The sequence below is a fragment of the Oncorhynchus clarkii genome, chromosome 16 (genome assembly GCF_045791955.1).
Source record: "Oncorhynchus clarkii lewisi isolate Uvic-CL-2024 chromosome 16, UVic_Ocla_1.0, whole genome shotgun sequence".
In the NCBI taxonomy this organism is placed as follows: domain Eukaryota; kingdom Metazoa; phylum Chordata; class Actinopteri; order Salmoniformes; family Salmonidae; genus Oncorhynchus; species Oncorhynchus clarkii.
In genome coordinates this window covers 62684372-62709644 of record NC_092162.1, presented here as the reverse complement: position 1 = coordinate 62709644, position 25273 = coordinate 62684372, and the positions used below count along the sequence as shown (strand labels likewise).

Here is a 25273-nt window from a genome sequence, read left to right as displayed (position 1 = left end):
TAGCGAACATTTCTAAACCTGTGTTTGCTTTGTCATTATGAAGTATTGTGTGTAGATTAGTGAATGGGGGGGCATTTTAATCCACTTTAGAATAAAGCTGTAACGCCATAAAATGTGGTAAAAGACACTGGCATATTTTCCAAATGCACTGTAGATAATTGTATGTGTGGGGTACAGAGATGAGGTAGTCATTCAAAAATCATGTTGAACACTACTGCACACAGTGAGTCCATGCCACTTATTATGTGACTTGTTAGCACGTTTTTACTCCTGAACTTATTTAGGCTTGCCATACCAAAGTGGTTGAATACTTATTGACTCAATACATTTCAGCTTTTCATTTTTAATGAATTTGTAAAAATTGAAAAACATGATTCCACTTTGATATTATGGGGTATTGTGTGTAGGCCAGTGAGAGGGGGGGATCAAAATTAATCTACTTTGTAAATAGTCTGTGACACAAAAAAATTGTAAAAGTCAAGGGGTGTGAATACTTTCTGAAGGCACACATTTATTTTTTATTAAAAATAAAAAAGCAATATTCCTAACAGATGAAACACATTTTGGCCAATGCATCCGTGTAATATTATTCATCTACAATGTATGTTCTTATTAACCCAGGGAAACATCAGGGATATTGGTATCCACAATACTTATCAACTAAATCCTTATTGTATTCCCCCATTTATGTACATAAATGCACTGTAATTTAATCTTAAACTGTTTTCTCTCTGCCCCATGACAAAATGTATAGTTTTGCAGAAATGTAGCGTAAACTGCAGAAGTTATAGTAGTACTCCTTGAATGGCTACCCAGTGGCACGGTGGTCTACGACACTGCATCTCAGTGCAGAAGACGTCACTGCAGTACATGGTTTGAATCCAGGCTGCATCACATCCGGCCATGATTTGGAGTCCCATAGGGCGGCACACAATTGGCCCAGCGTTTACCGGGGTAGCCCATCAATTTTGTGTTCTGATTATGAGGGGGCCCTTGATGAATTTGTTATCACAATAAGTTTGAAAACCCTGCCGTAGGGTATGGGTGTATGCATAGGCGGAATGTGAGTTTGAGGAAGCTATTTTTTTCTAATAGTGAACGATTGCATGCATGCATCTATCAGATTAATGTAAAACAGTCTTCTATTCCTAATGTGTTGAGTAGATTTTAGTCATAAGTTAGGCTAATAATGTAACTCAATCACTATTAGCATAACGGACAGTTCTGAACAATGCTTGCACGAGCATGTAGTGCAAATCAAATAGAATGTTATTGGTCACATGCGCCGAATAAAACGGATGTAGACCTTACAGTGAAATGTTTACTTACAAGCCCTTAACCAACAATGCAGTTAAAAAGAATACTGATAAGAAATAAAAGTAACAGGTAACAGTTAAAGAGCAGCAGTAAAATAATCATAGCGAGACTATAGACAGTGGGGTACCGCTACAGAGTTAATGTGCGGGGGCACCGGTTAGTTGAGGTAATATGAACATGTAGGTTTAGTTATTAAAGTGACTGTATAGATGATAACAACAGAGTAGCAGTGGTGTGGAGAGGGGGCAATGCAAATAGTCTGGGTAGCCATTTGATTAGATGTTCAGTAGTCTTATGGTTTGGGGGTAGAAGCTGTTTAGAAGCGTCTTGGACCTAGACTTGGCGTTCCGCTTGCCGTGCGGTAGCAGAGAGAACAGTCTATGACCAGGGTGGCTGGAGTGGAGTCTTTGAAAATGTTTACGGCCTTCCTCTGACACCGCCTGGTATAGAGGTCCTGGATGGCAGGAAGCTTGGCCCCAGTGATGTACTGGGCTGTTCGCACTACCCTCTGTAGTGCCTTGCAGTGATACTCTTGATGGTGCAGCTGTAGAACCTTTTGAGGATCTGAGGACCCATGCCAAATCTTTTTAGTCTCTTGAGGGGGAAAAGATTTTGGACACCAAGGAACTTGACGCTTTCAACCTGCTCCACTGCAGCCCCGTCTATGAGAATGGGGGTGTGCTCGAGCCTCTTTTTCCTGTAGTCCACAATCATCTCCTTTGTCTTGATCACATTGAGGGAGCTGTTGTTGTCCTGCCACCATACGGCCAGGTCTCTGACCTCCTCCCTATAGGCTTTCTCGTTGTTGTTGGTGATCAGGCCTATCACTGTTGTGTCATCGGCAAACTTAATGATGGTGTTGTTGTCGTGCCTGGCCATGCAGTCATGAGTGAACAGGGAGTACAGGAGGGGACTGAGCACGCACCCCTGAGGGGGCCCCTGTGTTGAGGATCAGCTTGTCAGATGTGTTGTTACCTACCCTTATCACCTGGGGCGACCCGCCAGGAAGTCCAGGATCCAGAGGGAGGTGTTTAGTCCCAGGGTCCTTAGCTTAGTGATGAGCTTTGTGGCCACCATGGTGTTGAACACTGAGCTGGAGTCAATGAATAACATTCTCACAGGTGTTCCTTTTGTCCAGGTGGGAAAGGGCAGTGTGGAGTGCAATAGAGATTGCATGATCTGTTGGGGCGGTAATCAGAGACGTTTCTTCTCCTTTTTAGCATGGAAAAAATTGTCTTTTTATTAACACATTTCATGCAATTCTACTACACTATATGACTGGAGACGCAGGCAACATATTTTTTCATATGACAAATTAGTAGCCTACTCTGCTGACACTGACAAACAGACCATTAAAAACGACCTCTTCTTGAAGGCGACTACATTCTGAAAGTATTCAGACTCCTTTTGTTACGTTACAGCCTTGTACTAAAATTGATGAAATCGTTTTTTAGCCCTCATCAATCTACACACAATGCCCTATAATGACAAAGCAAAAACAGGTTCTGGACATTTGTGCAATTTGTTTTTTTAATAACAAAACAGAAATACCTTATTTACATTTGTATTCAGATCCTTTGCTATGAGACTCGAAATTAACCTCCGGTGCACCCTGTCTCCATTGATTATCCAGCCTATGAAAAGGGGAGGCACAAATTGTATTATATGACATAAATCTGGCCCGCAGGAAAGTATTGTCCACCCAGAAGACGTTCCGTTCCAGTGGTTCTTTTCCAACGATAAAGAGAGTGCACTCACCGGGGCTATGGCCGTTGCTCTCCGCTGGTGCAAATAAGACAGGCTACTGTTTGCTCATTTAAGTTGAGAATTTTTGTAACTAAAAGACATATTAGTCTTTTCTTTGCCTTCTCTTTTAAAGCAATAGCCATTTGCTTTTTAACATTGTTTTTCCTACTATTGGATTTGCAAATAATGCTGAAAGGCCTTCGTAGGCTATTTGCCAAGTGCACTGCCCAAATTGCGCTCTTGAAACAATCCACAGCTCATTTTTGAAAGATGCGAAGATCCCCTGTGGCCAAAACCATGTTCTCTGGTGTAGTATTATGAATGATTTTATTTATTTATGTATAGGCACGAGTACTTCAGAGGAGGAAGGGGACTATCCTCCTCATTGAATTTCAGAAATGTAAATAGTGAAACATTATCCGTCTAAATATATTCACGTCACTGAATAAAATTGTTTCAAACATACTGTTTTGCTATGAAAGTCTAATAGTATCCTCAACAGCACTCTGTAGGGTAGCACCATGGTGTAGCCGGAGGACTGCTAGTTTCCGTCCTCTGGGTACATTGACTTCAATACAAAACCTAGAAAGCTTGTGGTTCTGACCCGCTTCCATAGACTTACACAGTAATTATGACAACTTCCTTGAAGATCTCCTCCAACCTATCAGAGCTCTTGTCACATGAACTGACATGTTGTCCACCCCATCAAGGGATCAGAGAACTAATCTAGTACTGAAAGCATAAGCTACAGTTAGCTAGCCCTACAGTGCATACAATGTGGTGAGTAGTTGACTCAAAAAGAGAGCAACAATAGTTGAACAGTTTTGAACCAAATTAATTTCTTCAAAAAATGATAGAGAAGTGTGTGTGAGAGAGAGCTAGTTATATTCTGTTGTAATTTTTTCCCCATTCTTAGCTAGCAAATGCATCTAGCTAGTTTAGTTACTCAAACACCTGGCTCAAACAGAGGGATGCTATGTTAGCTAGCTGGCTATGACTATCCAACACTGGAACTCTTCCAAGTCAAAATAAGCTTTTGGTTTTATGAATTTATTGCCACTGGGGACAGCCGGTGTAACTGCTGAACTACTTGCTGACTACACTGTACCGCATTATTGTAGCAGGTTTACTAACGCATTTGTTCTTGTAGTGATGCTGACTGACGTTAGCTAATATGGCGACAACAATGTAGGCCTTGTGTAGCAGTTATGATATGAAGGTTTGGCTTGGAAAGTTGGTTACAGACAGCTGATGTGTTGTGCACTGAAGTCCACAAGTGAAAAGAAAAGGTGTGACGAGAGTGTGTAGATGCGAGAAGGAATTATAAAACTAGCAAATCATGCTGTTTCTATGTGGCTACTATAAAAGTGAACTGTGTCATCGGGGGTGTATTCATTCTGCCCGATTCTGTTGAAAAATGTTTCTTAAATGAAAGCAAACTGAACAAAACAGGATAAACATACTTGAATTTGTCTAATTTGAAACTCTCGTTTGCAACTGTTGGACTAATGATTACACCCTATATCAGCTAGATTTGATTTATTTCACCTTTATTTAACCAGGTAAGCTAGTTGAGAACAAGTTCTCATTTACAACTGCGACCTGGCCAAGATAAAGCAAAGCAGTGCGACACAAACAACAGAGTTACACATGGAGTAAACAAGCGTACATTCAATAACACAATATAAAGAAGTCTATATACAGTGTGTGCAAATGGTGTGAGGTAGGTAGGCAATAAATAGGCTATGGTAGCGAAGTAATTACAATTTAGCAGATTAACACTGGAGTGATAAATGAGCAGATGATGATGTGCAAGTAAAGATACTGGTGTGCAAAAGAGCAGAAAGTAAATAAAAACAGTATGGGGATGAGGTAGGCAGATTGGGGGGGTTATTTATAGATGGACTATGTACAGCTGCAGCGATCGGTTAGCTGCTCCGAAAGCTGATGCTTAAAGTTAGTGAGGGAAAGATAAGTCTCCAGCTTCAGCGATTTTTGCAATTCGTTCCAGTCACTGGCAGCAGAGAACTGGAAGGAAAGGTGGCCAAAGGTGGTGTTGACTTTGGGGAGGACCAGTGAGATATACCTGCTGGAGCGCGTGCTGCGGGTGGGTGTTATCGTGTCCAGTGAGCTGAGATAAGGCGGAGCTTTACCTAGCATAGACTTCTAGATGACCTGGAGCCAGTGGGTCTGATGACAAATATGTAGCGAGGGCCAGCCGACTAGAGCATACAGGTCGCAGTGGTGGGTGGTATATGGGGCTTTGGTGACAAAACGGATGGCACTGTGATCGACTGCATCCAGTTTGCTGAGTAGAGTATTGGAAGCTATTTTGTAGATGACATCGCCGAAGTCGTGGATCTGTAGGATAGTCAGTTTTACTAGGGTAAGTTTGGAGGCGTGAGTGAAGGAGGCTTTGTTGCGAAAATAGAAAGCCAATTCTAGATTTGATTTTGGATTGGAAATGTTTAATATGAGTCTGGAAGGAGAGTTTACAGTCTAGCCAGACACCTAGGTATTTGTAGTTGACCACATATTCTAGGTCAGAACCGTCCAGGGTAGTGATGCTAGTCGGGCGGGCGGGTGCGGGCAGCGAACGGTTGAAAAGCATGCATTTAGTTTTACTGGCGTTTAAGAGCAGTTAGAGGCCACGGAAGGAGAGTTGTATGGCATTGAAGCTTGTTTGGAGGTTAGTTAACACAGTGTCCAAAGAAGGGCCAGAAGTATACTGAATGGTGTCGTCTGCATAGAGGTGGATCAGGGAATTGCCAGCAGCAAGAGCGACATCATTGATTTTTATATATATACACAGAGAAAAGAGTCTGCCTGAGAATTGAACCCTGTGGTACCCCCATAGACTGCCAGAGGTCCAGACAACAGGCCCTCTGATTTAACACACTGATGGAGGCAAGAGTGTGCAAGGCGGTATTGATTGTGCCGCTGTCTGTCGCTCAAATGTTTGAGCGACAGACAGATGTTTTTCTTGACCTGTGCATCTACAATAAACTTTAATTCATAGGCCATAAAATGAGCTCCGCCTAGCAGAAACATCTTTGTGTTAGCAACTCTTAATTATGAGCTTATAAGGGAATAAAGTGAAGGGACATCACCCTGGGTGGGGTGAACCTCAGTAGGGGATATAAAGGGAAAACACCATCTTTTGTACTGAGTGTCTATATGCTCTGGGTTGCAATCCTAATTAAATTTTAACTTTTAAACTTAACTGAGTAAAAACTCTAAATATGTGATTGCACAGTAATGTTCACTTGTTTGAAGGGTGATACTGAAGAAATCCTCAGAATTGAGTGGAGGTGTTCAGCAGTAAGTCGACTTCTGTGTGATGTTTTGTTCAGGTTCATCAAAGAAAACAGTTGTTCACACAATGTGCTGCCAAACATAGACAACGTTTGAGCAGCCTGGATGCGCAGCTGGGGCATTGTGCCGGGGAGGAAACGGGCAAACTCCGCAGCACCCACTGCCGCATATTTTTCCCTCAGTGCATCATTGCATTGGAGGTCAATCAACTCCATTTGGAGGTTTGGTGGTGAGCTTTCCACGTCAACAGCAAATGGGTTCTTCAAAGTCAGCAAATCGGCGTCGAAAGTCAGTGGTAAGCATACCTATTTTATCAGCCAACTGTGTGCTGTAGAGAGCTTCTCTTTCATGGTCTGGCAGCTGGGAAAGTGGCTCAAATTTTCTTTCCGCATCTGCGTCTCCCACAGAGTCAGTTTGGTTTTAAATGCCTTCACTGTACTGTACATATCAGAGATGACACGATCCCGACCCTGCAGCTGCAAGTTTATTGCATTCAGATGACTCGTAATGTCACACAGAAAAGCCATTTCACACAGAAACATTTCGTCTCGGAGTTGTGTTGTGTCTTTCCCTTTGCTGTCCAAGAATAGACAAATCTCCTCACGAAGCTCGAAACATCTTTGAAGCACCTTTCCCTGGCTTAGCCATCGCACCTCTGTGTGATAAGGCAAATCACCATGCTCCGTTTCTAACTCCGTCAGAAATGCCTTGAACTGGCGGTGATTCAAACCTTTGGCTCTGATAAAGTTAACTGTGCGCGTGATGATGCTCATTACATGCTCCATTTTCAAGGCTTTACCGCACAACGCTTCCTGGTGTATGATACAATGATAAGCTGTCAGCTCACCTGTCGCGTTTTCCTCTTGCATCTTTTCCCGTATCTTCGCCACCAGTTTCCACACATCGCAGGTGCTCCGTCGGTTGCTTCCCAAGGCAGCTCCATCTCATTTACACATCTTGACACCTCTTCATACAAATCATGCCCCGTAGTTGTGCCATGCATAGGACGTAAAGCCAAAAACTCCTCTGTCACGCTTAGGCTGGAGTCCACTCCGCAGAAAATTGACAACTGGGCAATGTCAGAAATGTCGGTGCTCTCATCCACAGCCAAGGAATATGCAATAAAATCAAGCTGCTCTTTTAGATTGATGGACAACTGGTCTACTCTCTCGGCAATGGTGTTTCTGCTCAGACTCACATTTAAAAAGATGTGATGCATTGTAAATGGCCGGGCTGAATGAATGACAGCAGCCTGGCCTTGTGATGAACAGATGATTTGAGGCCTCGTTTTAATTCCTCTGCCTTTTGTAGCCTTTGTTCATCCAATATGCTGTAATAGAAATAAGGTAATGCTCATTAAAAAACGGTGTCCTCCCTCATCTTAAACGGCACCAACCGCCACTGGAGTACTTATCTAGTCCATTTTCTTTGAGGGAAGCTTAGGTTCCACCCTTCTCCCAAAGTGTATAGCCTATGCTTACACCAATCATATGCTTTTAAATCCATAATGGGAAGTGTGCAAGTGCACACTTCTGGAAAAGCATGGAGAATTGGGATTCAGCCTATGTGGTTTTGAGGCCCTATCCTGCATTTAAAAGGCACAACAGAAACTGGCCTAGTTGCTTTTCAGACCTGGTTGCCTGGCAGGTTTAATCGGTTGTACAATGGTTATTAATTGGTTGTGTTGTGGTTATGTGTTTTCAGGGTGGGCTACCTAGCAGGTCGGCTGGTCCAGGAGTTGAATGAGAGACAACCGGAGCTCCTCATCTCCAGTAGAGACATCCTGTGTGTCCAGATTGCTGGGCTCTGTCACGACCTGGGTGAGTCTCACTCTCTCCCTCCTTCCCTCCCTCTTTTCCAATCTTATTCTGTTGAATGTGATCTCTTTCCAGGTCATGGTCCTTTCTCCCATATGTTTGATAGCATGTTCATCCCCAAAATGCATCCAAAGTCCAAGTGGAAGGTAAGACTACAGTCTGAATAACCTCCTCTTTCTTGTCATAGCCTTCTCTCCTCATCTTCCTGTGTGGGCGCGAGAATGTCCATGTCACATGTATGTATGTGTGTGTGTTACAGCATGAGAATGCGTCACTTGCGATGTTTGACCATCTGGTGTCTGTGAATGCCTTGGAGCCAGTGATGAAGGATCATGGCCTGGTCCTACCTGATGACCTGGTCTTCATCAAGGAACAGATTGCTGGACCACCGAACACTGTCCCTCTCAGACAGGGGGTGAGTCAGGAACACTGTCCCTCTCAGACAGGGGGTGAGTCAGGAACACTGTCCCTCTCAGACATGGGGTGAGTCAGGAACACTGTCCCTCTCAGACAGGGGGTGAGTCAAGAACACTGTCCCTCTCAGACAGGGGGTGAGTCAAGAACACTGTCCCTCTCAGACAGGGGGTGAGTCAAGAACACTGTCCCTCTCAGACAGGGGGTGAGTCAAGAACACTGTCCCTCTCAGACAGGGGGTGAGTCAAGAACACTGTCCCTCTCAGACAGGGGGTGAGTCAGGAACACTGTCCCTCTCAGACAGGGGGTGAGTCAGGAACACTGTCCCTCTCAGACAGGGGGTGAGTCAGCTAGCTAGCTAGTCAATCAGCCTCAATCAATTAAGAATTTAAGCATCAATCAACATTTTGTGAAGTACTTTATGAATATGATTTACTGATGGTTACTAGCAGTGTATTGACTACAGGTTGAATTCAAACTATTGAACTTCTGGATATGCTAATTAGCATTAGCTTGTGAAACTACTGCTAACCTACCAGTGGCTCCAGGTCATTTATAAGTCTTTGCTAGGTAAAGCCCCGCCTTATCTCAGCTCACTGGTCACCGTAGCAACACCCACCTAGAGCATGCGCTCCCGCAGGTATATTTCACTGGTCCCCAAAAGCCTTTCCTTCCAGTTCTCTGCTGCCAATGACTGGAACGAATTGCAAAAAGAGACTTATATCTTCCGCTCTAACTTTAAGCATCAGCTGTCAGAGCAGCTGATCATTGACCAACCGATCATTGCACCTGTACACAGACCATCTGTAAATAGCCCAACCAACTACCTCGTCCCCATATTGTTATATATTTTTGCACCCCAGTATCTCTACTTGCACCTCATCTGCACATCTATCACTCCAGTGTTAATTCTAAATTGTAATTATTTCGCCACTATGGCCTATTTTTTTTCCTTACCTCCCTAATCTTACTACATTTGCACACACTGTATATATATTTTTTATTTTGTGTTATTGACTGTATGTTTGTTTATCCCATTTGTAACTCTGTTGTTTTTGCCGCACTGCTTTATATTAGCCAGGTCGCGGTTGTTAAATAAAGGTGAAATAAATCAAATAAACACTCCGGTTAAGTATCCCTTGAACTAATAATTTAGAGTTACTGTACATGCTCGGATTTCAAAGGATTAGTCTAATTCTGAGTCTGTTGTCTTTCCACAGTGGCCTTATAAGGGCCGTCCAGAGGATAAGTCTTTCCTCTATGAGATTGTGGCCAACAAAATGAGCGGCATCGATGTGGACAAGTGGGACTACTTCGCCAGGTGAGTCCCCCAGTTGGAGTTGATCTCTCTTAGAAACCATCATCAGTTACTGGAGTAAGCTATATAGAGTACCACAGTATGTGTCATAATACCCATAAAACCTAGCGGTCAAACAGGGAAATGGTTCTAATCCTTTTTCCCGTAAGGGATTTTATAAACACTTAAAGTAAGGGCTGTGTTTCGTTCTGATAACTGTGTAAATCTCTCGAGGACAGGGTGACTTTTATCAATATATTTGCCTGTATTTAGAGCCGACTGTTGATAAAAGTCACCTTGTCCAAGAGCTTTACATGGTTATCAAAACACCACACCAGGGTAAGCCTACAGGAAACACAGCCCTTATTTTAAGTGTTTCTAAAATCCCCTATTGGGAAAAATGATTGGAACCATTTCCTTGTTTGACCATTAGGTTTCATGGGTAATATGACCCCTCCACTGTGGGGCTCTATTAGAGATCTAACAATACATAGGACCACTGGTGTACACTACCGTTCAAAAGTTTGGGGTCACTTAGAAATCTTTTTATTTTTAAGAAAAGCAAAAAGAAATGTCCATTAAAATAACATCAAATTGATCAGAAATACAGTGTAGACATTGTTAATGTTGTAAATGACTATTGTAACTGGAAACGGCAAATATTTAATGGAATATCTACATAGGTGTACAGAGGCCCTTTATCAGCAACCATCACTCCTTTGTTCCAATGGCATGTTGTGTTAGCTAATCCATGTTTATAATTTTAAAAGGCTAATTGATCATTAGAAACCCATTTGCAATTATGTTAGCACAGCTGAAAACTGTTGTTCTGATTATAGAAGCAATAAAACTGGCCTTCTTTAGACTAGTTGTGTATCTGGAGCATCAGCATTTGTGGGTTCGATTACAGGCTCAAAATGTCTCCATTTTTTGATTTCACCTTTATTTAACCAGGTAGGCCAGTTGAACAACTTCTCAACTGTGACCTGGCCAAGATAAAGCAAAGCAGTGTGACAAAAACAACAACAGAGTTACACATAAACAAATGTACAGTCAATAAAACAATAGATTATTTCTATGTACAGTGTGTGCAAATGTAGAAGAGTAGGGAGGTAAGGCAATAAATAGGCCGCAGAGGTGAAATAATTACAATTTACCATTAACACTGGAGTGATAGATGTGCAGATGATGATGTGCAAGTAGAGATACTGGGGTGTAAAAGAGCAGGAAGATGAATAACAATATGGGGATGGGGTGTGCTATTTACAGATTGGCTGTGTACAGGTACAGTGATCGGTAAGCTGCTCTGACAGCTGATGCTTAAAGTTAGAGAAGATATATAAGTCTCCGGCTTAAGTGATTATTATTTTTTTGCAATTCGTTCCCGTCATTGGCAGCAGAGAACTGGAAGGAAAGGCGACCAAAGGAAGTGTTGGCTTTGGGGATGACCAGTGAAATATACCTGCTGGAGCGTGGGTGTTGCTATGGTAACCAGTGAGCTGAGTTAAGGCAGGGCTTTACTTAGCAAAGACTTATAGATTACCTGGAGCCAGTGGGTTTGGCTACGGATATGTAGCGAGGGCCAGCCAATGAGAGTATACAGGTCGCAGTGGTGGGTGGTATATGGGGCTTTGGTGACAAAACGGATGGCACTGTGATAGCCTACATCCAGTTTGCTGAGTAGAGTGTTGGAGGCTATTTTATAAATGACATTGCCGAAGTCAAGGATCTGTAGGATAGTCAGTTTTACTAGGGTAAGTTTGGCAGCATGAGTGAAGGAGGCTTTGTTGCGGAATAGGAAGCCGATTCTAGATTTAATTTTAGATTGGAGATGCTTAATGTGAGTCTGGGAGGAGAGTTTACAGTCTAGCCAGACACCCAGGTATTTGTAGTTGTCCACATATTCTAAGTCCGAACTGTCCAGAGTAGTGACGCTAGTCGGGCTGGAGGGTGCGGGCAGCGATCGGTTGAAGAGCATGCACTTAGTTTTACTAGCATTTAAAAGCAGTTGAGGTCCACGGAAGGAGTGCCGTATGGCATTGAAGCTCGTTTGGAGGTTTGCTAACAGTGTCCAAAGACGGGCCAGATGTATACATAATGGTGTCGTCTGCATAGAGGTGGATCAGAGAATCACCTGCAGCAAGAGCGACATCATTGATACAGTGAGGGGGGAAAGTATTTGATCCCCTGCCGATTTTGTACGTTTGCCCACTGACAAAGAAATTATCAGTCTATCATTTTAATGGTAGGTTTATTTGAACAGTGAAACAGAATAACAACAAAAAAATCCAGAAAAACGCATGTCAAAAATGTTATAAATTGATTTGCATTTTAATGAGGGAAATACGTTTTTGACCCCTCTGCAAAACATGACTTAGTACTTGGTGGCAAAACCCTTGTTGGCAATCAGAGGTCAGACGTTTCTTGTAGTTGGCCACCAGGTTTGCACACATCTCAGGAGGGATTTTGTCCCACTCCTCTGCAGATCTTCTCCAAGTCATTGTGATGAGGTGAGATCTTGCATGGAGCCCCAGGCGTGGGAGATTGACAGTTCTTTTGTGTTTCTTCCATTTGCGAATAATCACACCAACTGTTGTCACCTTCTCACCAAGCTGCTTGGCGATGGTCTTGTAGACCATTCCAGCCTTGTGTAGGGCTACAATCTTGTTCCTGACATCCTTGGAGAGCTCTTTGGTCTTGTAGCCCATTCCAGCCTTGTGTAGGTCTACAATCTTGTCCCTGACATCCTTGGAGAGCTCTTTGGTCTTGTAGCCCATTCCAGCCTTGTGTAGGTCTACAATCTTGTTCCTGACATCCTTGGAGAGCTCTTTGGTCTTGGCCATGGTGGAGAGTTTGGATTGGTTGATTGCTTCTGTGGACAGGTGTCTTTTATACAGGTAACAAGCTGAGATTAGGAGCACTCCCTTTAAGAATGTGCAATTAAAACGGTACCATAGAGGGCACAGAATAAGTTAGAGGAAAAACAAAAAAAAATGGAGGAACTTATTCCAGAAAGATCCAGTGTAATAGATTATAAAAATAAAGCGAACTGGATGGAATATGGGGAAAAATGCACCAAATTCTTTTTCAATCTTCAATATAGAAATGCTACCAAAATGTTTTTATTAAAACTTGTTACAAATGATGGAGTCACACATGAACTCCAGGGCTGGATGGCATACCAGTGGAAGTATACAAAACTTTTGTTGATATACTCAAAGGACCATTATTAGCATGTTTTAACCATTCCTATATAAATGGTAGATTATGAGACACGGAACAAGAAGGTCTGATATCATTATTACTGAAACAGGACCAAAGTGGTGTATATATAAAGATCCAGTCCATTTAAAAAAATTGGAGACCTCTTACACTTCAGTGTTGTGATGCAAAAGTCCTAGCAAAATGCTTGGCGCATAGAATTAAAAAAGTTTTGTCAGATATTATTCATCCTAATCAGACAGGTTTTTTACATGGACGATACATTGGAGATAATATAAGACAAGTACTGGAAACAATAGAATACTATGAAATATCGGGGAAACCTGGCCTGGTTTTCATAGCTGATTTTGAAAAGGCTTTTGATAAAGTACGACTGGAGTTTATATATAAATGCCTAGATTATTTCAATTTTGGGCAATCTCTTATAAAATGAGTTAAAGTTATGTATAGTAAACCTAGGTGTAAAATAGTAAATAATGGCTACATCTCAGAAAATGTTAAACTCTCTAGAGGAGTAAAACAAGGTTGTCCACTATCGGCATATCTATTTATTATTGCCATTGAAATGTTAGCTGTTAAGATTAGATCAAACAATATTAAGGGATTAGAAATCCGTGGCTTAAAAACTAAGGTGTCATTATACGCTGATGATTCATGTTTTCTTTTAAAACCACAATTAGTCTCTCCACGGCCTCATAGAGGATCTAGATACTTTTGCTATTCTCTCTGGATTAAAACCAAATTATGATTATTACGTATTGGATCACTAACAAATGCAAATTGTACATTACCATGTAGTTTACCAATTAAATGGTCTGACGGAGATGTGGACATACTCGGTATACAAATCCCAAAAGAAAGAAATGATCTCACTCCAATAAATTTTTATAGAAAGTTGGCAAAAATAGATAAGATCTAATCTGGCCTAGTTGTCAAAGTTTCAAGCTTTTTATTAAGTCACTCTGTTTTTTGTCTTATACACATTATTACAATTCAATGGTTCTACAGTCCTAATACATCAATAATGCTCAATCAATCCTTAATGTGCTATACTATGCCAGATAATATTGCAAATGTAAATGGCTTAACACACTTCTTCTAACTCTTAAACAAAGCAAACACCCATATATTTACCTTAAAGCTCTATTCCCTTGGTCCTTCCCCAAACTGCTCTTTATAAGAGTAGTAATATTTTTGCAGCCCCTGCTGTTTATAATACTATAATTTTCTTATTTAGTCTGAATTTCCTATGGTTACACTTTTTACTGCCTACTGTTTAGATATTGATTCCCTTGTATCGACCCTCGGCTACTACGAGGCTTACTTATTTCTGGACTTTTTCCATCTTGCCAAACTGCAATTGTCATTGACACACCAAAGATGGAACTTGTTGCTCCCTCACGCTGTTGAGGGGTATAGTTCTCTTTCACAACCTTGTTCTCTTATTATTTTTATGTGGTGTGAGCTTCCAGTGTACAACACAATTCTTTAGATATACCAGTCAATAGTTTGTTCGTGCCTTGATGTCAAAGTAGTCAATACAAACAGTAATTTACCTTGTCTGATGATTCTCTGATGTCCAAATCATATGGGTTGAGGATCATGCCTAGGCACTGATCTCTCCTCCTTGTATACCTCTTTTAGACACTCAGTTTGGGGGAAGATGTTCGGGAGTGCAAGCTATCTTAACACAGTGTGCCAAGATTTTTTATTTATTTTATTTTAACTTTATTTAACTAGGCAAGTCAGTTAAGAACAAATTCTTATTTTCAATGACTGCCTAGGAACAGTGGGTTAACTGCCTGTTCAGGGGCAGAACGACAGACTTGCCAGCTCGGGACATTATGTCCTTGCCACTTTTTGCTCAAGATTAAGTAGCACTTAGTCCAATGTTAGTTCCTTCAGCACTGATGCCCATAAGTATTCTTCCGTTGGGGCGTTGGTTTGGTAGGTCTGTTCATACCACTCCTCCTCAGTCTTCCTGTAGGTTGGTTCTTGTTTAATGCCCAGTACTTGTAGTTCCTGTGCATTTGGCTCCCTCTGCTGGTCACTTGCTGTTGTGGCAGTTTCTTTCATTCCTCAGTCAATAGTTGGTCTTAGAGCCCATGAATGTGGCTCTGGATCTGGACTGGCCACTGAGGGAGGGGTCTGATCGTTTTTGGCTTTTGCCAAATGTTCAAGAAGGGCCTTTTTCTCTTTATTCATATTACACCGGCCCACTTTCGATTGATCCCAGCTCTGCAGATTCTGCTGAGAGGCAGAGTCATTAGACTCTATTATTGTCCATATGAGGCTCGTTTTTGGTCACAGGTCCAGGAATGGCTGACGAATTCCAACATTTGCCTAGAACTAACGCTGCAGACAGCAATACTGGGTGATTTGAAAAGCCATAATCAATAATATAATTATTTTAGAAAAAACAAATATTTTTAATTTACAATCTGTAGAAGCTATGAGAATAGGAAGGTTCAAGTCGTTTGAAGTTTTGAAGGGAATAATAATAAAGGTATATTCTTTAAAAAAGTATGTATGTCTATATAGGTATGTATATGTATGCATGTGTGTATGGATATATATATTTACCAAAAACATATCCCCCAATTACATTGATGGAACCAATATACTTTCTGCAATATTTAGCTGATCCACCAACAAAATGTTTGTTTAAATGTGCGCCTAATCTCAGCTCGTTACCTGTATAGAAGACACCTGGGAGCCAGAAATCTTTCTGATTCAGAGGGGGTCAAATACTTATTTCCCTAATTTAAAATGCAAATTTTAACATTTTTGGCATGTGTTTTTCTGGATTTTGTGTCTCACTGTTCAAATATACCTACCATTAAAATTATAGACTGATCATTTCTTTGTCAGTGGGCAAATGTAGAAAATCAGCAGGGGATCAAATACTTTTTTCCCCTCACTGTATATATGAGGGGAATATGAGAATTGGGTCTATAACAGAGTGTCCCCCTTTGAAGAGGGGGATGACCGCGGCAGCTTTCCAATCTTTGGGGATCTCAGACGATATGAGAGTTTGAACAGGCTAGTAATGGGGTTGCAACAATTTCGGTGGATAATTTTGGCAGAAAGAGAGGGTCCAGATTGCCCGCATTCAGGGCTCCAACCACCCAATTTATAATAGGAAAAAAGTGCGCTTTGGGCAACTTTCCATCTATAATCTCTCTCCCTCTCTTTCTTTCTCAAATAGGTTTTATTGTAGTGCAGAGGAAATTAATACAAATGTACATTTTGTTTAGTGAGCTCTTTAAAAAAAATAAAACATGTTTTACTTAAATGACAACAGGAACATACAATTACGTCAGGAGTATAACGGCAGGACAGCAGTTTAAACACATTTAAACCAAATGGATACTTAAGCAGTATTAATAAAGGAAATGATAACCCAGACTGAAGACCAAACCAACACTCTCTTTCCCTCCCCATAGGGACTGCTACCACCTGGGCATCCCGAATAACTTTGACTACCATCGCTTCCTTAAGTTTGCTCGTGTGTGTGAGGTAGATGGGAAGAAGCAGATCTGCACCAGAGAAAAGGTGAAGGCTTGGCCCTAGATTTCACCTCTCATTCATTCCCTTCATTGTTATGTTTTCATTTACCTTTTCATTCAACTTGGTGAAGTAATGATTAGGCCCAGCTATCGACTAGCGTCCTGTCTAGGGGGTGTACTTGTACATCAAGCTGCCTCACACTACAGAATCAGGAGATGGGCTCCTGCCCTATGGGCCGCTCGGACAAGGTCACTTCCGTTACCAGTGATATCCATGTGTGTTGTCCACATACAGGAAGTGGGTAATCTGTACGACATGTTCCACACACGCAACTACCTCCACAGAAAAGCCTACCAGCACAAAGTGGGACACATAATAGAGACAATGTAAGTGCTCTCGCATCAATAGCTATTCATTCTACTGTTAAATATCTAGCTGACTTACGATCTCTTATATAGTCATACATACAGGTTCTCAGACATTCAGGTGCTTTTCTGCTGTATGTTATGGATTAAAAATGACATGTTTGATTTAAGTGCGTGTGTGCCTGTCTGTATTGATTCAGGATCACAGAGGCCTTCATCAAGGCAGAACCCCACATCCAGATTCAAGGTTCAGAGGGAAAAATGTTCACCATCTCCACAGCAATATATGACATGGAGGCCTACACTAAACTCACTGGTCAGTTCAACCTCATAGAAATATAATATGTAGAATGGCTCTGGTCTTGTTTACTCACTCTCATTATATGGTTCAAACCTCTTTGGTTGTCAGGTTTTTTTTTTCTTTTCTAGGTGTCATGGCTGCCCTAACAGGCTGGGTTTGCCAGACCTGGTTCTCTGTCACGTTCATGTCCATAATCACTGCCTGGGTTTGGTTTGCATGATTAACCTTTTCTCTTCCCACACTCCTTGTCTCTCTCCTGTCCCCTCTTCTGGTCTCTCTCCTGTCTCTCTCCGTCTCCTCTCATGGTCTCTCTCCTGTCTCTCTCCCCCCTCTCCATGTAGACCATGTGTTTGAGCAGATCCTGTACTCGTCATCCTCTGAGCTGGCAGAGGCCAGAAAGATCCTCCACAACATCACCTGCAGAAACCTCTACAAGAATATGGGACAGACCCAAGCCAAGAAACGTGTGGAGGTCTCACAGGTGTGTGTGTGTGCATGTCTGGGGGATGGAGGGTGAATATCCTCCCATGGCTTTCTAGGTGAGCTTTTTTAGAAGATCCATATTATGTGCCTCTCATCCTCCTCTTTTCTCGCCCAGGAACAGCTCCAGAAATGGGCAAGTGAATTGGCGACGTGCAGGCCTGAGAGCGACCTCCAGGGCGTCACTCTAGAGCCAGGGGACTTTGTAGTCAATGTGAGTGTCCAGTCTTTTCACCTCACTCAGGGAACTGATCGAAGACACAGGTCACATAACAAGCCCGTCTATAGATAACCCTTTATTATCGTTGGCTTTATTGGAAATATGTCAATCAATAAAATGTATTTTTATAAAGCTCTTTTGACCTCAGCAGTTGTCACAAAGTGTTTTACAGATATTCAGCCTAAAACTATAAAGAGCAAGCAATGCTGATGTAGAAGCACGGTGGCTAGGAAAAACTCCCTAGAAAAGAAGGAACCTAGGAAGAAACCTAGAGAGGAACCAGGCTCTGTCCTCTTCTGACTGTACCAGGTGGAGATTTAAGAGGACATGTTGCCATGAAGGCCAGATTAACCACCATCAGTTTTTTTGGGGGCGGGTTATTTAACAACTAATTGACCAACGTTGGTTTAATAACTTGATTTCCATTTAGTTCTATGTTTTTTGTGAACCCAACATGCCGTTTCTCTAGAGAGAAATCAAATCCTTCTCAATGAAAAAGCTCAAATATTTTTCGTCATTATTTCATAATGCATTTGTTTTACAAAAATGATTATCGAAAACCGGGACTCTTTTTTTAAAATAACCGAACCGACCTAGAAAAGCACTAATCGCTCAGCAATACTCTTTATCTATCTCTCGCTCTCTCTTTCTGTCCCTCTTTCTTTCTCTTCATCAGATCATCAACATGGACTGGGGTATGAAGGAGAAGAACCCCATCAACAACATGCGTTTCTACTGTAAGAATACCCCAACCAAAACCACCCAGATCAGCAGGAACCAGGTCAATGCTACAATTCACTCTCAAATCTTTTTTGAAATAGTCTGTTCTTTTTGGATCTTGAAAACATTATTTTACATGATTGTTCTCCCCTGTAGGTGTCTCAGATGCTGCCAGATCAGTTTGCTGAGCAGCTGATCAGGGTCTACTTTAAGAAGAGAGATGAGAAGACCGTGGAGGCAGCTAAGATTAACTATGTCAAGTGGTGCATGGACAACAACTTCTCCAAGCCTCAGGTCAGGAGGCCTCTTATCTCTTTCATTTACTGCTGTATGGATCTCTATCTCAAACTGTTAGCGTTGTGTGGGGAAAATCTAATTTATTTATAAAGCTCTTCTTACATTAGCTGATATCTCAAAGTGCTGTACAGAAACCCAGCCTACAACCCCAAACAGCAAGCAGTGCAGGTGTAGAAGCACGGTGGCTAGGAAAAACTCCCTCGAAAGGCCAAAACCTAGGAAGAAACCTAGAGAGGAACCAGGCTATGAGGGGTGGCCAGTCCTCTTCTGGCTGTGCCTGGTGGAGATTATAACAGAACATGGCCAAGATGTTCAAATGTTCATAGATGACCAGCATGGTCAAATAATAATAATCACAGTAGTTGATGAGGGTGCAGCAAGTCAGCACCTCAGGAGTAAATGTCAGTTGGCTTTTCATAGCCAATCATTAAGAGTATCTCTACCGCTCCTGCTGTCTCTAGAGAGTTGAAAACAGCAGGTCTGGGACAGGTAGCACATCCGGTGAACAGGTCAGGGTTCCATAGCCGCAGGCAGAACAGTTGACAGATGATGACATTCGAGTGCAAGGCTAAGCCAGCTAGCTATGACCAGCTTACCTGCATCACACATAATCAATCAAAAACATGCTTTTGTAAAGTCCATCAGCTGGGTCACAAAGTGATTATACAAGAACCCTGCGAAAAAACCAAACAGCAAGTAATGCAGATGTAGAAGCATGGTGGCTAGGAACAACTCCCTAGAAAGGCAGGAACCTAGAAAGATACCTAGAGAGGAACCAGGCTCCTAGGGGTGGCCAGTACTCTTCTGGCTATGCCAGGTTCATAGATGACCAGCAGGGTCAAATAATAATAATCACAGTGGTTGTAGAGGGTGCAACAGGTTAGCACCTCCATGAGTAAATGTCAGTTGGCTTTTCATAGCCGATCATTCAGAGTTAGAGACAGCAGGTGCGGTAGAGAAAGAGTTGAAAACAGCAGGTCCCTGGACAAGGTAGCACGTCCGGTGAACAGGTCAGGGTTCCCTAGCCACAGGCAGAACAGTTGAAACTGGAGCAGCAGCACGACCAAGTGGACTGCGGACATCAAGGAGTCATCAGGCCAGGTAGTCCTGAGGCATGGTCCTGGGGCTCAGGTCCTCCGAGGAAAGAGACAGCGAGAATTAGAGGGAGCATACAGGACACCGGATAAGACAGGAGAAATACTCCAGATATAACAGACTGACCCTAGCCCCCCGACACATAAACTACTGCAGCATAAATACTGGAGGCTGAGACAGTAGGGGTTGGGAGACCCTGTGGCCCCATCCAACTATACCCCCGGACAGGGCCAACCAGGCAGGATATAACCCCACCCACTTTGCCGAAGCACAGCCCCCACACCACTAGAGGGATATCTTCAACCACCAACTTACTACCCTGAGACAAGGCCAAGTATAGTCCACGAAGATCTCCCCCACGGCACAAACCCGAGGGGGGAGCCACACCGGACAGGAAGATCACGTTAGAGACTCAACCCACTCGAGTGACACACCCCTCCTTGGGACGGCACGGAAGAGTACCAGTAAGCCAGTGACTCAGCCCCCCCGTAATAGGGTTAGAGGCAGAGAGAGGGGAACCGGCCAGGCAGAAACTGCAAGGGCGGTTTGTTGCTCCAGAGCCTTTCCGTTCACCTTCACACTCCTGGGCAGACTACACTCAATCATAGGATTTACTGAAGAGATAAGTCTTCAATAAAGACTTAAAGGTCAAGACTGAGTCTGCGTTTCTCACATGGATAAGCAGACCATTCCATAAAAATGGAGCTCTACAGGAGAAAGCCCTGCCTCCAGCTGTTTGCTTAGAAATTCAAGGGACAATTAGGAGGCCTGTGTCTTGTGACCGTAGCATACATGTAGTTATGTATGGCAGGACCAAATCGGAAAGATGAGTAGGAGCAAGCCCATGTAATGCTTTGTAGGTTAGCAGTAAAACCTTGAAATCATCCCTAGCCTTCACAGGAAGCTAGTGTAGAGAGGCTAGCATTGGAGTAATGTGATCAAATTTTCTGGTTCTAGTCAAGATTCTAGCAGCTGTGTTTAGCACTAACTGAAGTTTGTTTAGTGCTTTAGCCGGAGAGTAGAGCATTGCAGTAGTCTAATCTAGAAGTGACAAAAGCATTGATTCATTTGTCATTCATTTGTATTAAGTTTCAGATTTTTGCAATGTTACTTAGCTGGAAAAAAGCTGTCCTTGAAACAGTTGATATGTTCTTAAAAAGAGAGATCAGGGTCCAGAGTAACACCAAGGTCCTTCAGTTTTATTTGAGATGACTGTACAACCATTAAGATGAATTGTCAGATCCAACAGAAGATATCTTTGTTTCTTGGGACCTAGAACTAGCATCTCTTTTTTTTGTCCTAATTTAAAAGTAAAAAATTAAGTTAAACTTCCTTATGTCTGAAAACCAGGCTTCCATGGAGGGCAATTTTGGGGCTTCTCCATGTTTTATTGAAAATGTACAGCTGTGTATCGTCCGCATAGCAGTAAAAGTTAATATTGTTTCCGAATGACATCACTAAAATGGAACCTTGAGGACACCGAAACTTACAGCTGATTTGTCTGACGACAAACCATCCACAGAGACAAACTGATATCTTTCTGACAGATAAGATCTAAACCTGGCCCGAACTTGTCCGTGTAGACCAATTTGGGTTTCCAATCTCTCCAAAAGAATGTGGTGATCGATGGTATCAAAAGCAGCACTAAGGTCTAAGGAGCACGAGGACAGATGCAGAGCCTCGGTCTGACGCCATTAAAAGGTCATTTACCACCTTCGAGTGCAGTCAGTGCTATGATGGGGTGTAAAACCAGACTGAAGCGTTTCGAATACGTTGTTAGTGTTCAGGAAGGCAGTGAGTTGCTGCGATACAGCTTTGTTTTTATTAATTGAGAGGAATTGGAGATTTGATATAGGCTGATAGTTTTTTATATTTTCCTGGTCAAGGTTTGGCTTTTTCAAGAGAGGCTTTATTACTGCCACTTGAGATTGGTACACATCTGGTGGATAGAGAGCCGTTTATTATGTTCAACATATGAGGGCCAAGCACAGGAAGCAGCTCTTTCAGTGGTTTAGTTGGAATAGGGTCCAGTATGCAGCTTGAAGGTTTAGAGGCCATGACTATTTTCATCAATGTGTCAAGAGATATAGTATTAAAAAACTTGAGTGTCTCCCTTGATCCTAGGTTCTGGCAGTGTTGTGAAGCCTCAGGACAACTGAGCTTTAAAGAGGAGTCTGTAACTTGCTTTCTGTTTGTGTTCGCGTTTGTTTAGGACGGAGATTCGATTGCACCGGAGCTCACCCCTCTGAAGCGAAGCTGGGCCCACGATGATGATGAGAACGATGATGAAGTGGATAGCCAGGGAGGAAGAAGCAGGGCTGCAGTCAACATTGGACAACAGAAGGCAAAAGCCAGACTCTTTTAGGAGGATGAGAAAGAGGATCTGTCTGTTTACTTCTTATGGCAGTTGTCACCAATCCTGGTTCTGGAGAGCTACAGGGTATGCAAGGTTTTGTTCCAACCCAGCACTAACACACCTGATTCAGCTAGTCTAGGTTATAATGATTAATTGAGTAGCTGAATCAGTCGTGTTGATGCTGGGTTGGAACAAACCGTTGCATACCCTGGTGCTCCCTAGGACTAGGGGTTGGGGACCAACGATGGTGGATAAATGATGTCTTGCTCAGGCCATTTACCGTTGAAAAACAATTGTCATTGTTCTCGTCTTAAAGGAAAACTCCACCCAAAATGCTATTTTCATATTTGTCATTAGTCCATTGTTGATACGGCACCAATTGTTTTGCATTTCAGCAATCAAGTTAAAGATATCTAACTTTCGAAATACAGAAATACAGCTGTATGATTTATTTTGCATCGTATGATACAAAACGCAGCATCATACCGGCTGTATTTTTTAAGTTATGCAGTATATCTTGAGAACTTGATTGCTGACTTGCAAAACATTTTGGGAGTATATCAACAATGGTCTAATGAAACAAATACCAAAGTATAGTTTTTGGGTGGACATCAATGGGATAGCAGCTGGGTCTGGTCTGCTTAGTTCATTGACTCTATATGAACCAGAGAATATTAGGGAGTTGGAGATCAGTGTCTAGGAGCAACGTCCAGAAGAAGACCTTTGGCTCAGGGTTCTGTTCACGCTCCGTTCTGTTAGGGATTATATCATATAGTCTTTATTTTATTCGCTTTTTATCTTGTTTTATTTTAAGCATATGTTATAGGTTAAGTGCGGTTATTTTGCCTTATTTAATTATCGATGTCATTGGTATTGCATTGTGTGAGTGTGAAAATACTTCCTGACTTTCAGATTCCTGACTTTTCTCTGACTATGCATCTTGATGTGCCATGATCATACAGGCATCTTTCAGATAGCCTAGCAGCAACTGTTACATATTTATACAACCTGATGAAAGTTGTTCTCAAACCCTTGTGGGACAATCATGCTTGTTTTACATTGTAGCTGAGTATTTAATTGTTTCATGGTATTGTATCACCATTGTTTGTCTTTCAGGGCATTGTCTTTCTTATAAGCATGGTTTCTACAAGGTTTTAGTTTATATATAGGCACCCACCATAGCTAGCCTGGTCGTGGACATACGTACAGTATGTTTGGTGAGGTAGGGGTTGACTAAAGCACATACAGATCAGAGATCTGTCTAGTGTATATTTGATTATTTTCCTAAAAGTGGCCACTTGAACTGACAAACAGAGATGGGTCACAGTGTGCAGTGCAGTGTGGGTAGTGTAGTCAGTTATACATACACAATGCATGCAGTGTGTGTGATTCAGACCTGAAACTTTTTTTTGGTTTTGATTTGGACTGTTTCTGATTAGTGTGGTGTTTCTCTAAGTGCTGCGGTATCACATTGTGTCTGGCTGTTATCTTCATTTAAACAATATAAACACAACCTTTACCATACAGTCTGCATCAAGATGAGTCCACAGCTGTTGCTCATTGATGGTATGTTTGATTTAATTATGTGCTTCGTTTTTAAAAATATATAATGAAAGACAAATCGTAGAGACAGTGAACGTTTCAGGGATTTTATGATACAGAGTACAACTGTCAAAAGCTGTGAAATACAACTATTTTCTCTGCCTGGCTATCTGAGTTGTGTTTTCTTAGAGCTCTGTGTAGATGTCTTTTGGCATAGGTCTAAGATCAGCATTCCCTCACTAAATCCTCCCATTCGATGGGTGAACTCAAAGCTGACGTGATGAGTTCTGTGTCTGAACGTCATCCAGTGTTTCACATCTTTCTCCACTAGAGGGCGGTAAGACATCCCCTTTCCATAGAGGGGATTTTCTGTAAAGCAGAAACGGCTCTGGCAACAATCACATATCTAAGTATGTATACAATACATGGCTCACTGACAAAGGGATACACACACCGAAACACAGACACACAGACACACTTAGACTGTAATACCAGTCAGTCTGAGTAAGGATTTTGCAGGAAAGCATTGGCTGACTGTCCTGGCCCGAGACCGCTGTGGAAATTACAATATTCTATTTCTAGTTGTAGTCACAGAGGAATGAACTTCTGTTGTTTGGACAGGAAAGTTATATTACAGGAAGTGGAGGTAAAACACTACCCTGCTACACGCACATACTCTTCCATTACACATCCTGTGGCACTGATTCTCAGAGCCAGCCGAGGAATATCCACCCCTCCCTCACACCACCACAAGGCCAACTGCCTGCTATAGTATTTTTATAATCTTCATCCTCTCTGACCTGTTGCTCCCCTCCTGGCGCCAGTGGTCTCAGCCCCCCCCCATATCCCCCTGTCTCACACACAGACTCAGCCCCCCCACCATCCTCCTGTCTCACACACCACCCAGCCCCTCCATGGATAATTGAGACCAGCTGTTGCAAGGTGCCTTCCCTCCACCCCCTCCTCCTCTACCCCTCCGTTACCCTCCTGCTGCACTTGCCTCTCTGGCAGATTGGATTGGTATTTGTAGACCCCTCCTTGCTTTTCCAACACACACACAAACACAATCCTCCCATTCCATTGGCCTCTAACTGTGCTTGTCAATACCCATCAATTGTGATGATTGATTTAAAAATGTGATTGTATTACCTGCATACTTGTGTGAGAGGCTGCTTTCCATGTGTTTGTCATTGATCCCCTGTACATTCTGAAACTCACATAAACCAATATTAGACATTACTGATTTACACTCACAAACA

The 25273-nt window shown here is 42.3% G+C and overlaps 1 protein-coding gene across 4 annotated transcripts in view; it reads left to right on the top strand.

Annotated features, from left to right (window-relative positions):
* LOC139368880 (deoxynucleoside triphosphate triphosphohydrolase SAMHD1-like) overlaps window positions 1-24285 on the top strand; it is a 30578-nt gene extending 6293 nt beyond the window's left edge. The window contains exons 5-16 of one of the 4 annotated variants that reach the window (XM_071108339.1): window positions 8083-8198; window positions 8271-8341; window positions 8455-8610; window positions 9830-9930; window positions 16575-16683; window positions 16933-17024; window positions 17204-17319; window positions 17646-17785; window positions 17903-17998; window positions 18681-18785; window positions 18881-19018; window positions 22329-24285. In XM_071108339.1, coding sequence (XP_070964440.1) covers window positions 8083-8198; window positions 8271-8341; window positions 8455-8610; window positions 9830-9930; window positions 16575-16683; window positions 16933-17024; window positions 17204-17319; window positions 17646-17785; window positions 17903-17998; window positions 18681-18785; window positions 18881-19018; window positions 22329-22481 — 1393 coding nt within the window. In that variant the 3' untranslated portion in view covers window positions 22482-24285. Of the gene's footprint in view, window positions 1-8082; window positions 8342-8454; window positions 8611-9829; window positions 9931-16574; window positions 16684-16932; window positions 17025-17203; window positions 17320-17645; window positions 17786-17902; window positions 17999-18680; window positions 18786-18880; window positions 19019-22328 lie in introns of all 4 variants that reach the window. The other 3 variants (XM_071108340.1, XM_071108337.1, XM_071108338.1) reach the window with 3 other exon arrangements.
* The last annotated feature ends 988 nt before the right edge of the window (window positions 24286-25273 follow it).